At 41.2% G+C, this 16,984-nt stretch overlaps 1 protein-coding gene across 1 annotated transcript in view; it reads left to right on the top strand.

The window, feature by feature from the left end:
- The window catches only part of anapc1 (anaphase promoting complex subunit 1), a 252,373-nt gene that overhangs the window by 68,258 nt on the left and 167,131 nt on the right, over positions 1 to 16,984 (top strand). The window contains exons 19-22 of the mRNA XM_084321811.1: positions 18 to 138; positions 694 to 768; positions 11,033 to 11,158; positions 12,532 to 12,701. Of these exons, the coding sequence (XP_084177937.1) occupies positions 18 to 138; positions 694 to 768; positions 11,033 to 11,158; positions 12,532 to 12,701 (492 nt within the window). The remainder of the gene's footprint in view (positions 1 to 17; positions 139 to 693; positions 769 to 11,032; positions 11,159 to 12,531; positions 12,702 to 16,984) is intronic.

The raw sequence follows: 16,984 nt of genomic DNA, 5'->3' as shown, positions 1-16,984 counted from the left end.
CTGCATACATGTTTCAGTATAGGTGGTCCCGGTGGGAATGGAACCCCTAACCCTGGCAGTGTTAGTGCCTTGCTCAAGATCACCAAGCACTCTTCCCACTGTCTGAGCTACATAGAACTCCTAACCCTGGCAGAGTTAGTGCTACGCTAAGCACTGTAGTCATTGAGCTACACAGAAAGTCTAACCCTGGCAGTGTTAGTGCTATGCTAAGCACTGTAGTCATTGAGCTACACAGAAAGTCTAACCCTGGCAGTGTTAGTGCTACGCTAAGCACTGTAGTCATTGAGCTACACAGGTCCACATAGTTTTTTTTTATATTATTCTCACAATAGAGTTTCATAACTCTTAGATCAAGCCAACCCATAGTTAAGCCATTAGAGGGAAACACTGTTTTTTGAGACAGATGTTGTATAATTTCGTATTACATCTTTTTTTATCAAATCTTTTTCTTTTCTTTTACATGAAAATATCATTTTGTATTTATAATTTATTGAATTTTAATGTTATTATTTATGTTTCTTATACACCGGGTTAAAAACCAGGTAGAAAGCGGTGAACACAATGTGCTCTCTTCAAAGAAATATTCTATTATTTTTTACTTTAATTGTGGAAATGCACTGATTTTTGCACTGAGCTTTTGAACCAATAGCAACACCTCCGCCCCTGACCTGTTGTCTCCTTGTCCCCCTCCAGCTCCACTTTGAAGTGCCTCTCTCTCCGGTGATTGCAGCCAAGAAGGCCCGGCCTTCTGACGGGGGCTCCGATGAGGTGATTGCTCAGCTCAGTTCATTTAGCTGGTCAGAAATCACCCGGTCAGACATAAGGTGGATTTCTTGGTTCTTTTTTAATGTTGATGAGGAGTGATCGGCAGCCAATGGGTCGGCATCTTACCCTGTTGCTCCAAAAGGAGTTGCCGCCCCGGTGCTGTGCCCACGCTCGCTTAATATCTACGCTGTTGTTGTTCTCTATACCTGAATAATGTATAGATCAGGGGTCGGCAACCTGCGGCTCCGAGGCCGCATGCAGCTCTTTAGCCAATCAGCTGCGGCTCCCTGGCCAAAAATTCTTTTACATTTTTTTCTTATTTTGGAGATCGATGTCATACTGTTTAAAATTTAAATATTTCATCAACTAAGATGTTTTGTCAACAAAAATATTTCATCAACTAAAATATACAGTACATCACACCCCAGCGCCTCTCCCTGCCGTCTGCAAGTGGCTAATCTTGAGTTTCCGACCCCCCAGTAAGCTAACCATGGATAAATCCAAAAAAAGGAAAATCTGAGGAAAATAGAGGGTTTAATTCAGCGTGGACAGATTAATTTGCTTTCACGACTAACGATGCAGGCTTACCTGTATGCCTGATATGTGGTGCGAAATTTGCGAACAACGAAAAATTGGCTTTTATTTTATAGATTTTCCACAAATAAGGGAAGGACTAATAGAGCTGCATAGTTCAGGGTTTTATTTCAAAGTAGGTCTACAGATGCCAGTGTTTTTTCTCCTTTTCTGTGTTTTATTTCAAAGTAGGTCTACACATGGTAGTCTTTTTTCAAAGTGGACTACGTTTTATTTTATGCTAAATGTGGGGTATGCTTGGGGATATATAAAACGTTATACACTGTGTTAACTTCATTTTAAGGGTAAATAGGTTGTGCGGCTCCCTGAGCATTTTATTTTGTGGGAGGGGGGAAAAGTGGTTCTTTTGATAGTAAAGGTTGCTGACGGGAGGAAATTAGGCCACTTTACTGGCCAAATGCTAGTATTTTTTACGTTTGGCTGGTAAAAAAAATCAGATACCCGCCAGTTGGCTGGTAAGCCAAAAAGTTTGTTTCCTCCCCTGCTGGCGAGTATACAAAAAAATAAAACATTCTGCACGTCTTCTGAGTGTTCGCTTTAGTTGACGGTGCCACAAGAGCACTGCACAAGACCACCCGCGGACATATAATGTTTAATAAATGTTTGCGCAGTACTGGCCAACCCGCGGACATATAATAATAAAAGTCCCGCGGTACTAGGCTAGCCATCAGGAGCACTCGCAAACAGATAACGTTAAACACAGCAGAAGATGGAAAACAGACAGACTGACCAACGGGAAACTGCATCCAACCCTAGCACAACCCTCGAGTATAAGTTACTAAGGACACATTTAAATCACAGAGGTGTAATGTTAGTCTACTGGAACTGTATACAGTGGTTAGCTTCTAGTTAGCGTTTTAGCTATAGCTGCTTGCTAGCTAACGTTAGCCCCGTGTGCTCAAAGCAGCCAGCTAGGTGTATCTGTTATGACTATAATGTTTCCAAAAAAGCACCGGACTACGACGTAAGGTTAGACATTTTATTTCATGCTCAAAAGCCCCTGGCTTGCACATCGCAGTCACGAAAGGGGCTAGCTCAACCAGTGCACTGTGCACAACAGCAGCACACCAACCCAACTGACGTTACCACAACACTTGACGGTACTTCACAGCACTGTCGTAAGACCACTGTGCTGTCTTAAAGGCACAGTGTGCCTACCCAGATGCATACACAACATTGACGCGGCTTGACATACAAAGAAGTAATTATCACAATTAGCGATTTTTTTTGTCTGGTAAAAAATCTGTTTGGCTGGTAAAAAAATCAGATACTCGCCAGTTGGCTGGTAAGCCAAAAAGTTAGTTTCCTCCCCTGGTTGCTGACCCCTGGTATAGATGGAGACAGTCTATATAATGAGGAGACAGCACTGTGGTACATTGGAATATTGACAAAGCCATACTTGGTCATTTACTGTACATTGGAGGGGGTTGGGTTAGGACATTTGCAGGGGCCAGTTTCGAATTGCAGTCTCCCGTAGGTGTTCTTTGAGAGTGTTTTTGGAAGTGGGTAGTGATTCACATTCCTTTACAGCTTTGGGTAGGGCGTTCCACATTGATGTGGCATGATTGCGAAACGTGTTTAGCCCCTTGTTTGAGCCGAATCTGGGTTTAACATGATTTGTGGAGCTCCCTCTGGTGTTGTGATCGTGGTATTTTGACATGTACATGGGTACCTTGGTCGTGTAGTGTATCTTGTAGACCAGGCCCATTGCAAGTTGCTGTACTCTGTCGTCTACTCTAAGCCATCCTAGGTTGTCAAAGTGGGCAGGGGTGAGGTGGGTTCTAGGAGTCAGGTCAAGCCTGACCAGGTAGCCTGACCAGTTTGTTTTGAGATGTTTGTAATTTTGTTTTTAGTGCCTTTGAGGTGCTTTGGTACCATGAGGTGCAAGCATAGTCGTAGTACCCTTGAATGAGTGCTCCTGCCAGAGTCTTCAGGGTATTCTTGTTTACCAGAGAGGAGATCCGGTACAAGAATCGAGTTCGTTGGTTGACTTTTTTTATTACATTTGATGCCATTTTGTCACAGGAAAGATTAGCCTCTAGGATGGAACCCAGGTAGGTAATTTCTAGGGATGCACCGAATGGGAAATTCTTGGCCGAAACCGATACCGAAAATAGAAAACAGTTGGCCGAAAACCGAAAGCCGAAAGGCCGAAAATGATTCATAGAATAGTTTTTTTTTACCAATGTTGTGGAACATTATGATTATGTAAAAATATATGATTATGGCAAAACTTAACTTAAATAATAAATAATCACTTATGGGTCCATAAAACATTTATTCAGCACTTCTGAATGCATACAGTACATTAATTCCATCTTTTCTCTGGCTGCCGCAGCGGACATCTGTGCTCTACTGAGCGCACCTTTCTAGTCCCCAGCTGAATGTGCTCTCTTGACTTTGGCACAGTAGACGCGCGACAGACAGACAGACAGCGTCAATGTGAGAAACACAATCCCCCCCCCCCCTCTCGCTCTGAATAATATGCATATTAGATCACTCAGTGATTAACCGCGACAGGCATATAGTAAATAAGGATATAAAAGCATGTTAAAGACGCATTTATTGGACGCGTTGCGCGCAGAGTTTACATAGAAACAGCGCGACTCCCGACAGCGCGACATCACCACAACAACACGCGTTAGGTTACAGGTTGTTTCTGTTTCGGTGACATATTTTCTGTGAAAAAACTCTTTCGGCCAAAAGCCGAAAGGCCATTTTTTGCCATTTTCGGCCGAAAACTTTCGGTAGCCGAAATTTCGGTGCATCCCTAGTAATTTCATCTATCCTTGTGACAATATTGTCACCCACTGTAACTGAGAAGCCGCCGGTCTTGCTGAGTTTGTTATTTGAACCGAAGAGAATGGACTCTGTTTTGCCCATGTGTAATGATAGTTTGTTATCGGCGAGCCATATGCAGATTTTGCCTAGTTCCGAGCTGAGGGTTTTTTCAACCTGTAACTTGTTCTTGTCAGAGACCAGCAGGGCTGAGTCGTCCACAAACAGGAACAAGTTGCAGTCACAAGCTGACGACATGTCATTTGCATAAATTAGGAACAGTAGCGGTCCTGAGACAGTCTATATAATGAGGAGACCGAGCACTATGGTAGTTTAACCAGAGACAGTCTATATAATGAGATGACAGAGCACTATGGTAGTTTAACCAGAGACAGTCTATATAATGAGATGACAGAGCACTGTGGTAGTTTAACCAGAGACAGTCTATATAATGAGGAGACAGCACTGTGGTAGTTTAGCCAGAGACAGTCTATATAATGAGGAGACAGATCACTGTGGCAGTTTAACCAGAGACAGTATATAATGAGGAGACAGAGCACTGTGGTAGTTTAACCAGAGACAGTCTATATACTGAGGAGACTACTGTGGTAGTTTAACCAGAGACAGTCTATATAATGAGGAGACAGAGCACTGTGGTAGTTTAACCAGAGACAGTCTATATAATGACGAGACAGCACTGTGGTAGTCTAACCAGAGACAGTCTATATAATGAGGAGACAGCGCACTGTGGTAGTCTAACCAGAGACAGTCTATATAATGAGGAGACAGCACTGTGGTAGTTTAACCAGAGACAGGCTATAATGAGGAGACAGAGCACTGTGGTAGTTTAACCAGAGACAGTCTATATAATGAGGAGACAGCGCACTGTGGTAGTTTAACCAGAGACAGTCTATATAATGAAGAGACAGAGTACTGTAGTAGTTTAACCAGAGACAGTCTATATAATGAGACAGAACACTGTGGCAGTTTAACCAGAGACAGTCTATATAATGAGGAGACAGAGTACTGTGGCAGTTTAACCACAGACAGTCTATATAATGAGACAGATCACTGTGGCAGTTTAACCAGAGACAGTCTATATAATGAGGAGACAGAGCACTGTGGTAGTTTAACCAGAGACTCTATATAATGAGACAGAACACTGTGGCAGTTTAACCAGAGACAGTCTATATAATGAGACAGAGTACTGTGGCAGTTTAACCAGAGACAGTCTATATAATGAGACAGATCACTGTTGCAGTTTAACCAGAGACAGTCTATATAATGAGGAGACAGAGCACTGTGGTAGTTTAACCAGAGACTCTATATAATGAGACAGAGCACTGTGGTAGTTTAACCAGAGACAGTCTATATAATGAGACAGAACACTGTGGCAGTTTAACCAGAGACAGTCTATATAATGAGGAGACAGCGCACTGTGGCAGTTTAACCAGAGACAGTCTATATCTGGGGTAGGCAACCCTAGGCACACGTGCCTGCATAGGCACGCAGGGCCATTTTCATTGGCACAGGGGGCAGCATTAAAAAAATATATATATTTTTTTTATTTTTATTTTTTTGCTTTGAAATATAGTGAAATATTTTGCACTGTTGTTGCAATTATCTTGTTGAAATCCTCCCACAGGTTCTTTTTTGTAAGTCGAGTATATCAAGGAGGCTTTTCTCTGTAGCTCAGATGTTTTGTCTGAGACCAGCAGGGCTGAGTCGTCCGCAAACAGGAACAAGTTGCAGTCACAAGCTGACGACATGTCATTTGCATAAATTAGGAACAGTAGCGGTCCTGAGACAGTCTATATAATGAGGAGACCGAGCACTATGGTAGTTTAACCAGAGACAGTCTATATAATGAGATGACAGAGCACTATGGTAGTTTAACCAGAGACAGTCTATATAATGAGATGACAGAGCACTGTGGTAGTTTAACCAGAGACAGTCTATATAATGAGGAGACAGCACTGTGGTAGTTTAGCCAGAGACAGTCTATATAATGAGGAGACAGATCACTGTGGCAGTTTAACCAGAGACAGTATATAATGAGGAGACAGAGCACTGTGGTAGTTTAACCAGAGACAGTCTATATACTGAGGAGACTACTGTGGTAGTTTAACCAGAGACAGTCTATATAATGAGGAGACAGAGCACTGTGGTAGTTTAACCAGAGACAGTCTATATAATGACGAGACAGCACTGTGGTAGTCTAACCAGAGACAGTCTATATAATGAGGAGACAGCACTGTGGTAGTTTAACCAGAGACAGGCTATAATGAGGAGACAGAGCACTGTGGTAGTTTAACCAGAGATAGTCTATAATGAGGAGACAGAGTACTGTGGTAGTTTAACCAGAGACAGTCTATATAATGAGGAGACAGCGCACTGTGGTAGTTTAACCAGAGACAGTCTATATAATGAAGAGACAGAGTACTGTAGTAGTTTAACCAGAGACAGTCTATATAATGAGACAGAACACTGTGGCAGTTTAACCAGAGACAGTCTATATAATGAGGAGACAGAGTACTGTGGCAGTTTAACCAGAGACAGTCTATATAATGAGACAGATCACTGTGGCAGTTTAACCAGAGACAGTCTATATAATGAGGAGACAGAGCACTGTGGTAGTTTAACCAGAGACTCTATATAATGAGACAGAACACTGTGGCAGTTTAACCAGAGACAGTCTATATGATGAGACAGAGTACTGTGGCAGTTTAACCAGAGACAGTCTATATAATGAGACAGATCACTGTGGCAGTTTAACCAGAGACAGTCTATATAATGAGGAGACAGAGCACTGTGGTAGTTTAACCAGAGACTCTATATAATGAGACAGAGCACTGTGGTAGTTTAACCAGAGACAGTCTATATAATGAGACAGAACACTGTGGCAGTTTAACCAGAGACAGTCTATATAATGAGGAGACAGCGCACTGTGGCAGTTTAACCAGAGACAGTCTATATCTGGGGTAGGCAACCCTAGGCACACGTGCCTGCATAGGCACGCAGGGCCATTTTCATTGGCACAGGGGGCAGCATTAAAAAAATATATATATTTTTTTTATTTTTATTTTTTTGCTTTGAAATATTATAGTGAAATATTTTGCACTGTTGTTGCAATTATCTTGTTGAAATCCTCCCACAGGTTCTTTTTTGTAAGTCGAGTATATCAAGGAGGCTTTTCTCTGTAGCTCAGATGTTTTGTCTGAGACCAGCAGGGCTGAGTCGTCCGCAAACAGGAACAAGTTGCAGTCACAAGCTGACGATATGTCATTTGCATAAATTAGGAACAGTAGCGGTCCTGAGACAGTCTATATAATGAGGAGACAGAGCACTATGGTAGTTTAACCAGAGACAGTCTATATAATGAGATGACAGAGCACTATGGTAGTTTAACCAGAGACAGTCTATATAATGAGATGACAGAGCACTGTGGTAGTTTAACCAGAGACAGTCTATATAATGAGGAGACAACACTGTGGTAGTTTAACCAGAGACAGTCTATATAATGAGGAGACAGATCACTGTGGCAGTTTAACCAGAGACAGTATATAATGAGGAGACAGAGCACTGTGGTAGTTTAACCAGAGACAGTCTATATACTGAGGAGACTACTGTGGTAGTTTAACCAGAGACAGTCTATATAATGAGGAGACAGAGCACTGTGGTAGTTTAACCAGAGACAGTCTATATAATGACGAGACAGCACTGTGGTAGTCTAACCAGAGACAGTCTATATAATGAGGAGACAGCACTGTGGTAGTTTAACCAGAGACAGTCTATATAATGAGGAGACAGAGCACTGTGGTAGTTTAACCAGAGCGTCTATATAATGAGACAGAGCACTGTGGTAGTTTAACCAGAGACAGTCTATACAATGAGACAGATCACTGTGGTAATTTAACCAGAGACAGTCTATATAATGAGACAGAGCAGTGTCGTACTTTAACCAGAGACAGTCTATATAATGAGACAGATCACTGTGGTAGTTTAACCAGAGACAGTCTATATAATGAGACAGAGCACTGTGGTAGTTTAACCAGAGCGTCTATATAATGAGACAGAGCACTGTGGTAGTTTAACCAGAGACAGTCTATATAATGAGGAGACAGAGCACTGTGGTAGTTTAACCAGAGCGTCTATATAATGAGACAGAGCACTGTGGTAGTTTAACCAGAGACAGTCTATATAATGAGACAGAACACTGTGGCAGTTTAACCAGAGACAGTCTATATAATGAGACAGAGCACTGTGGTAGTTTAACCAGAGACAGTCTATATAATGAGACAGAACACTGTGGCAGTTTAACCAGAGACAGTCTATATAATGAGACAGAACACTGTGGTCGTTTTGAATGTTGAAATCCATAACACTAAATATTGCGACGGCAAATAAACTACTTGCTACAAAACAAACATATTCAGAGAAAATTATTAAATGTGATTTTATGTTGAGTAAAACTATAATCTACTTCGTCTCGAGGTTAAAAGATGTTTAAAATCGATCACAATCTCCCCTAAAAGGCTGGGAATAGCGCAGTGAGTGGTTGCTATGGTATCTGTGGCAGGTAGAGCATGCGTCTAAGTAGGGGATAAGTGTGGCTGCGATTCTGAATGGCTCGTTTCAAGAGGGAGGGTTCTTGACAAAGCTGAACTGCAGAAAAGCCACAATGCACATATGTAACATCTTCACATTGTTGGGACAACCCATCACTCTGTCACAACAATGCAGCACACAGGAACAGGCAGCTTTCACAATAGGACCCAGGGCTCGACAGTGTGAGCGTTTGCGACAAAAATTATATGTGTGAGAATTGGAGCGATTCATTTAGGAGCACAAGTAAAGATGACATCCGATCCTACAGGCTCAATTATGTTTCCCCCCGCTGCATATAATCTACTCAACTACCAAGACCTGTTGCTTGGACCAACGTCATTTCACTGCTTGCATGGTTGTGTCAGCAAAGCATGTGAGCAGAGGCCTCTTGTTTACTTTTTCTGGACAATGGCTAACGGTCGGTGGCTAACAGCAGCAAATGCTTGAACGTTTTTATAATATCTCCTATACATGGAGAGAGATCTGGCTATGTGAGACACTCAAGTGTAACAATATACTGACAGCTGATTAGTCTTTTATATTAGAGTTACCCAACGATAATCCTAGATGCAAGTTCACAGAGCAGCCTACCACCTCCAGTTCATCCCCAGACACCCCTATTAAAGAAAACCTCCACTTCAGCTATGAAGGGGAAGATGAGCACAGAAAGAGTGGATGAACGTCACTGAGCAGTGATTTAAGGTGAACGGCTTACATTACTTAGCATTATTACATGGCGTTTTCACATCGCCGAAATGCTTGATTGTGATTGGTCAATAGCCCCTGACAGCGGTGAATTCTTTTTCGATAACTGACCGCTGCCATGGGCAACGTGCAATAATCACCGGTGATTATTGCTTTTCGCAGCTGGAGCAATCAAGCCCACTGACACACACTGCATCAGTGCAATCCGACACACCTGCCGGCTGCCGGCGATAATAATAATCACTTTATTTGGGCTGACAGAGCCACAGAACAACTGCGTCTGCATTTGATCTCGTCTTGTCGATGGTGTAAAATGAATTGGGTATATTGTTAGTAAGTTAGCCATGTAATAAGCGGGATAATGTATAGCTATACTATACCTCGGCGAGGCGCCTCGGTATTCTAAACTCTGTCGGTCAATTATTTTGCGACAATGACCTCATACTCTGATAGCTATACATTATCCCTTACATAATTGCTTCCTTCCTTAGGTAATAAGCAAAATGCATTATCATCCACTGCAATATTAATGAATTGAATAAGCCTCCTTTGATATAGTCATCCATCAGAAATGGATGACGGGAATGTAAGACTAAAGGCCATGTTATGGTTCACAATTATAGCCTAAGGGCCCGGGTCCACCTATCTCATATTTATGGGCGCAAGCGTCTTTTTTCAATGTATCCCAATGGGGAGGGAGCGTATGCGGCCGCATGCGCCGCCTATAGGAAATGCGCTGCAGTCGGCTTCTTTTTTCAGCTTTTTTGTGCGGCCGCACACAGCGTTTAAAATTTCAACTTTCTGAACTTCAGAGCGAAGCGCTGAGCTCATTTTCAGACAACCAATCACAGCCATTCATATCTACCACTCTGTTTGTAACCTGACACCGGAGCTGCCTGCCTGTCTTGGCTGTCTCCCACAAGAGACGGGCCATTGAGATTCGCGACAAAGCACAAATACACTAATAATAATAACTACACGAATACACTACTAAAAAGCTAATAAAAAGCAAAGGGCGAACTGTGGTGTCAGGCAATAACTATATATATAATTAATATACAATAAAGTGTATTAAAATATGCTATATGTGCAAAACCGTGGCAGGAAAAAACGATAAAAAGATGGCTGTAGATTTCTTTCTGTCATCTACAAGATGCGCTTCATGCCAGCACTACCGGCGCACTGCCAGCGTTTTTATGAGATAGGTGGACACATGCCCTAAATCTGCCAATACATAGAATAGTTTTGGTTCTTGATATTTAATTTTCTTCCCCACCAAAAATATATATTATAAATCGAAGAACCAGATTTGGTAAGCAGAACCAGAACCGAAATCGATAAAATCCAAACGATACCCAACCCTACTGAAAAAGGTATCATCGGTATGAAGTGTTCACTGTGCTCCTACATAATCCTTGTGTGCTCCTTGTGTCAAGCCCCGGGTCCACTTTAAATTCCTTTAGGTGGTCAGAAAAATACATTTAGGTGGATTGAATCAGTAGGGACATGTCTGTTGTTGTTGTTGTTGTTGTTGTTGTTGTTGTTGTTGTTGATGATAACCTCTCCATCTACCTCTCTCTAGGACTGGGACTATATGATGGGCTCCCACTACCACCGTCAGATGGCCTCCCAGCCGGTCTGTCTTCAAGTAGACTCTTCACTGGAAATGAACACCACTAGCTCCTCAGCGGCAGAGGAGACACTCTCTGTATGTATTCTGCATTCTTTTTAACATCATTATAGACATAATAATAACTTTATATAGCACCTTTCATACATGAATTGCAGCTCAAAGTTCTTCACAGCAAATAGCATAAAATGAACATAGGCATACAATTTGCATACAGTTGACGGAATACAAGCAATGCATAAAGTGCAGACATAAGCATAGGTATAAAAGACAATAAAAGTAGTGCAATGCATAAAGTGCAGACATAAGCATAGGTATAAAAGACAATAAAAGTAGTGCAATGCATAAAGTGCAGACATAAGCATAGGTATAAAAGACAATAAAAGTAGTGCAATGCATAAAGTGCAGACATAAGCATAGGTATAAAAGACAATAAAAGTAGTGCAATGCATAAAGTGCAGACATAAGCATAGGTATAAAAGACAATAAAAGTAGTGCAATGCATAAAGTGCAGACATAAGCATAGGTATAAAAGACAATAAAAGTAGTGCAATGCATAAAGTGCAGACATAAGCATAGGTATAAAAGACAATAAAAGTAGTGCAATGCATAAAGTGCAGACATAAGCATAGGTATAAAAGACAATAAAAGTAGTGCAATGCATAAAGTGCAGACATAAGCATAGGTATAAAAGACAATAAAAGTAGTGCAATGTAGAAAGTGCAGACATAAGAATAGGCATAAAATAAGTACAATAAGTACAGTGTTGCTCGAAAGCATAACCCAGTCGAAGCCATAGGCTCTAACAAACCCCCCCAGACCTCCCCCAGAGCCGAACACCAGTCTCCCGCATGCGCCCAGACGGACCCCGGTCAGTCCCCACCACTGATACACCCCCAACTCACGACACCCCAGGGACCCCCCCTCATGAAGAACCCATCACAACCCACAGCACCCCAAAGCGTCCCAAAGGTCCCAGTGCCATCCCAGACCACTCACAATGCCACTGCCCCCCCATCCAACCACCACCACCATGTCCATCAATCAACCCGAATATCCAGGATCGTTTTTTCAGGAGGCCGGTAGAAAGTGCATTACAGCCTATTAATTAATTATGGTCAATTGTATCGAAAGTAGCACTTGGGTCTAAGGGGGCGAAAACTGAGACCTTGTTAGCATCAGAGTTTAATCTGAGGTCACTGATAATTTTGGACATTATTTTTTATTTTGTGGAAACGTTATTTTGTCCAAATGCCTCTTCACTGAAAAACACCACTGCGGTTAATTATGTCCTGATGAGTGCAATGTTTGTATATGTTGTTGCCACTATTATTATTATGGTCTTGTTGGCGTGCGGTGGCTAACAATGCCTCTCCTCTCCTCTCCTCTCCTCTCCTCTCCTCTCCTCTCCTCTCCTCTCCTCTCCTCTCCTCTCCTCTCCTCTCCTCCAGCCCTCTTCTCCAGCCAGTCTGCCTCTGCAGGTGGACAGTTCAGCTCCCCTGTTCCCTCACATCCCTGCCCTGTTCTCGGTCCTCCACTTGCTGTACCAGGAGTTGCAGCTGGACGAGCTACAGAGGGCCGGAGCCAAGTCCCTGGTCTGTCTGCTACAACAGCTAGCAAGGTACCTGTGTGTGTAGGGCTGGGTGATAAATACATAGAATTGTATTGCCTTTCAATGGGATCATATAGTTATTCAATTAAAAAGAAAATTATCATGATATTGATTCCTTCCAAATTGCCCAGCCCTATGTGACCGGTGTGTGTTTGTTGTTGTTGTTGTGGTATTAGGTACAGAAGATCTATCTATACTAGGGGTGTAACGATGCGACCTGATTGATTGAAAACTGTATTAACAGATTGCAGAATGGGTACAGTACAGTACAGCTCAATACACACAATTGTTAAGGGGATGCAGACCAGAGAAAGACTTTCGTCTTGTTTACATCAGGGTCCCCCATTTTCAATTCATCAGCGATTAATTTCGATTACGATTATTCAGGCAACGATTCAATGCATCATGAAATCTCTTCATTTGATTTCGATTAGATTAATTTTAATAATCAGTTAATTCCCCCAAAAATGTTGAATACACAAATGTGGCTGGGGGAACTGATTCACTCAGCATGAATGGACTATAGGTCAATAAAAACAATACAAAAAAAAAAAAAAAAAAAAAAATTGATTAATTTCGATTATAATCGATTCTAACATATTCAAATCGATGCAGTTGAATCGTCACATTAGGATCGATGCATTTCGATTAATCGATGCATCGTTACACCCCTAATCTATACCATTCATAGAGACAAATGGGCAAGGAGATACTGTGACTGAAACAACCCCTATCCGATTCCCAATACAGCCTTACAATTAATTCACAAATATGAAACGAATATGTTGTATGTTTTGTATGTCCTAACTGGACGCATTCATACTATTCTATTAATTGAAGGTTAGTGAATAATGTTGGCTCCTCTTTGTGATGTTCAAACAAATGTCAAGTGGTGGTTGTGATTGGCCCCATCAGGAGAATGTGAGTGGGATACTGGAGTGCTCTTCAGGGGAGTGGTGTATCTGTGTTGGTTAGCGTGTGGGCATTGAAGCATTCCATAATTTCATACAAATGGTTATTAACTTGTTTTTAAGTTTCAATTTCTATTATTTTCATTAAAGGAACACGCCAACTTTTGGGGACATTTAGATATTAACCTCTTAAGCCCGGAGCTCTATTTTCTGAAAATCCACCTAAAATACCGTACTTTTCGCACTATAAGCCGCACCTGACTATAAGCCGCAGCAGCTAAATTGAATGATGTGTACATATATAAGCCGCACTGGACTATAAACCGCAGGTGTTTTAATGTTTAATTACCATATGTAATTAGCATTGGGACACAATACTGTCGGACAAATAACAAGAATTAACTCATTTACAAGTTGTATTAAGTTTAGCAAATAAGGGAACAGATAAATAACATTTCAATGCAGTCAAAAAAGCAATATTTAGATTTTAACATTTTCGGGTTTGGTCACGTCGAGTCGCATATAAGCCGCACCGTTATATAAGCCGCAGGGTCGAAAAATGGGGGAAAAAGCCGCGGCTTATAGTCCGAAAAGTACGGTACATACATATTTTGGAATATTGCTCCACTTCTACAAGGTCCATTTGCATGTTCTTGGTATCTAGGGACATCTATGGACCTCAGTGAATGTATTCCCAGTGTCAGAAATATTGTGTCTATTACTAGGCTTGCTTAAATTGTGACGAAACAAAGGAGAATATGAATTATGATTTTTCTTTGCATACACGGGCAACGTGCACATGTATAGCTATACATTATCCCGCTTATTACATGGCTAACTTACTAACAATATACCCAATTCATTTTACACCATCGACAAGACGAGATCAAATGCAGACGCAGTTGTTCTGTGGCTCTGTCAGCCCAAATAAAGTGATTATTATTATCGCCGGCAGCCGGCAGGTGTGTCGGATTGCACTGATGCAGTGTGTGTCAGTGGGCTTGATTGCTCCAGCTGCGAAAAGCAATAATCACCGGTGATTATTGCACGTTGCCCATGTACACAACATGTTTACATGAACGTTTTGGAGTTGTATTTGGAGTGTATTCTGCTATCCGTTTCAATCAATCAATCAAACTATACACTGGAAGGGAACGTCAGGCTCCGGCCCCGCCTCACTTCCAGTGATGAAGCTAAGCTATGCTAACGGAGCGACTGTTCCCTAAGCTAAATGCACGCACAGAGACAAAAAAGGTATGTATCTTCTTGTCTAACTCCAGGGAAGATGTTAAATAAGCTAATTTCCCAAAATGTTGGAGTTTTCCTTTAACTTTTTCAAAAAGGCGGACTTTCGCGATCACGACAACAGAAAAATTAAAACTAAAATATATCTAATAACACTTTAACCTATTGGTAAACTAACGAATTGATGATAATATACATTATTACATGGCGTTTTCACATTCGCCGAAATGCTTGCTTGTGATTGGTCAATAGCGCTCGTCAGAGGTCCGATATTACTCGATAACGGACCTCTGTTTCGGTCATCATCGCAAAATAATTGACCTTCACTGACGTTTAAAACACCTCGCCGAGGCGGCTCGGTATTTTAAACTCCGTGTCGGTCAATTATTTTGCGACAATGACCTCGTAGCTATACATTATCCCTTACTTATAACTAGGGATGTCCGATATTATCGGCCTACCGATATTATCGGCTGATATTGGCATTAAAATGTGATATCGGAAAATATCTATCGGTTTTAATTTTTTTTTTTTTTACATTTCTATAACCTTTATTTAACCAGGCAAGCAAGTAAGAACACATTCTGATTTTATTTATTGTCAAAAGTATGCATAATGTTGTGTTAATTCCACAACAAGAGATATGTAATGTTAATTACCGGTACCTGAAATTATTCCGTTTTTTGGGGGGGGGGAAACCCTGCATACCGTATATCGGTATCGGAAATGAACAGTTGGACAATATCGGTATATCGCTATCGGTAAAAAAGCCAATATCGAGCATCCCTAATTATAACTGCTGTTGTGACATGGTTATGATGTTTAACTTGAATACGTTTGAAAAATTTTACGATAATTTTGTCAGACAGTCTGTAGAGCTTGATTTATGACGTGATGACATTTGCGGCCCGCCCTCGGACCGCACAGGCAGAAGAGATATTTGGACATCACAAATATTTATAAATATTTGGACATCAACACTATTTTCATAATATTTGCTCTATACATCACCACAATGGACTTGAAATTAAATAGCACAAGGTGTGCTCTAAGTGCAGATGTTGAGCTTTAATTTGAGGGTATTGACATCCAGATCAGGTGAACAGTGTGGGAATTACAACAGTTTCTACATGCCCCCCCCCCCCCCTTTTAACACTTTGATTGCCAGCATGGCGTGCACTATTTATCATTGGATGCCACCACCCACTTCAATGATGGCGCTCTAAACGCATAATCTCTGTCTTAAATTATGTGTCTAATCTGCCCGTTGTTTATCAATGACTTGTTTGCAGTCAACATTGTCAAGATGGATTGTTTTTTAATCGGTTCATTTCCGTTTTATAGCATTTTGAAAAGCTCTCGTTTTTCAGGAAAATATATAGATTCCGTGATAATCGCCCTTTACTGGAATATTCGGACATACACAAAAAACGTTGTCATTTTTCGGCCTATTTATGAATCGTTTTCAAATAAACGCTAGATTATCGATAGTATATGTGTACTTATGCACGCTAGAGAAGCAATCTGAAAAATATATTCTCATTTCCTGATCAGCGCGCACACACAGACACACACACACACATAGGGCACACGTTGATATATAGGTCAAAATAGATCCGATTACCCCAAGACTGGTCAAATAAATTGCTTACCTCAGATCAGATGTTATCCAAAAAGATTATTCCAATTCCTGATCGCCATTCCAAATATCGATCGCGTTTATTGATTCAGCGTTGGGTACTGGAAATAACATACCGTACTTTTCGGACTATAAGCCGCGGCTTTCTTCTCCATTTTTCGACCCTGCGGCTTATATAACGGTGCGGCTTATATGTGGACCAAACCCGAAAATGTAAAAATCTTGCTTTTTTTACTGCATTGAAATGTTATTTATCTGTTCCCTTATTTGCTCAACTTAATACAACTTGTAAATGAGTTAATTCTTGTTATTTGTCCGACAGTATTGTGTCCCAATGCTGGTGGAAAGACTACAAACGAGAAGCTGGGTGTGGTCTGTGCGGGTGCACTTAGCGAGGTGTTAACACACAAGAATAGCGTATAACATATTACCAATAACATATGGTAATTAAACATTAAAACACCTGCGGCTTATAGTCCAGTGCGGCTTATATATGT

This window comes from Notolepis coatsorum (assembly GCF_963971535.1).
Source record: "Notolepis coatsorum genome assembly, chromosome: 9".
Classification (NCBI taxonomy): domain Eukaryota; kingdom Metazoa; phylum Chordata; class Actinopteri; order Aulopiformes; family Paralepididae; genus Notolepis; species Notolepis coatsorum.
Note: the sequence above shows the minus strand (reverse complement) of the source record. Positions and strands in the feature narration are given on the sequence as shown.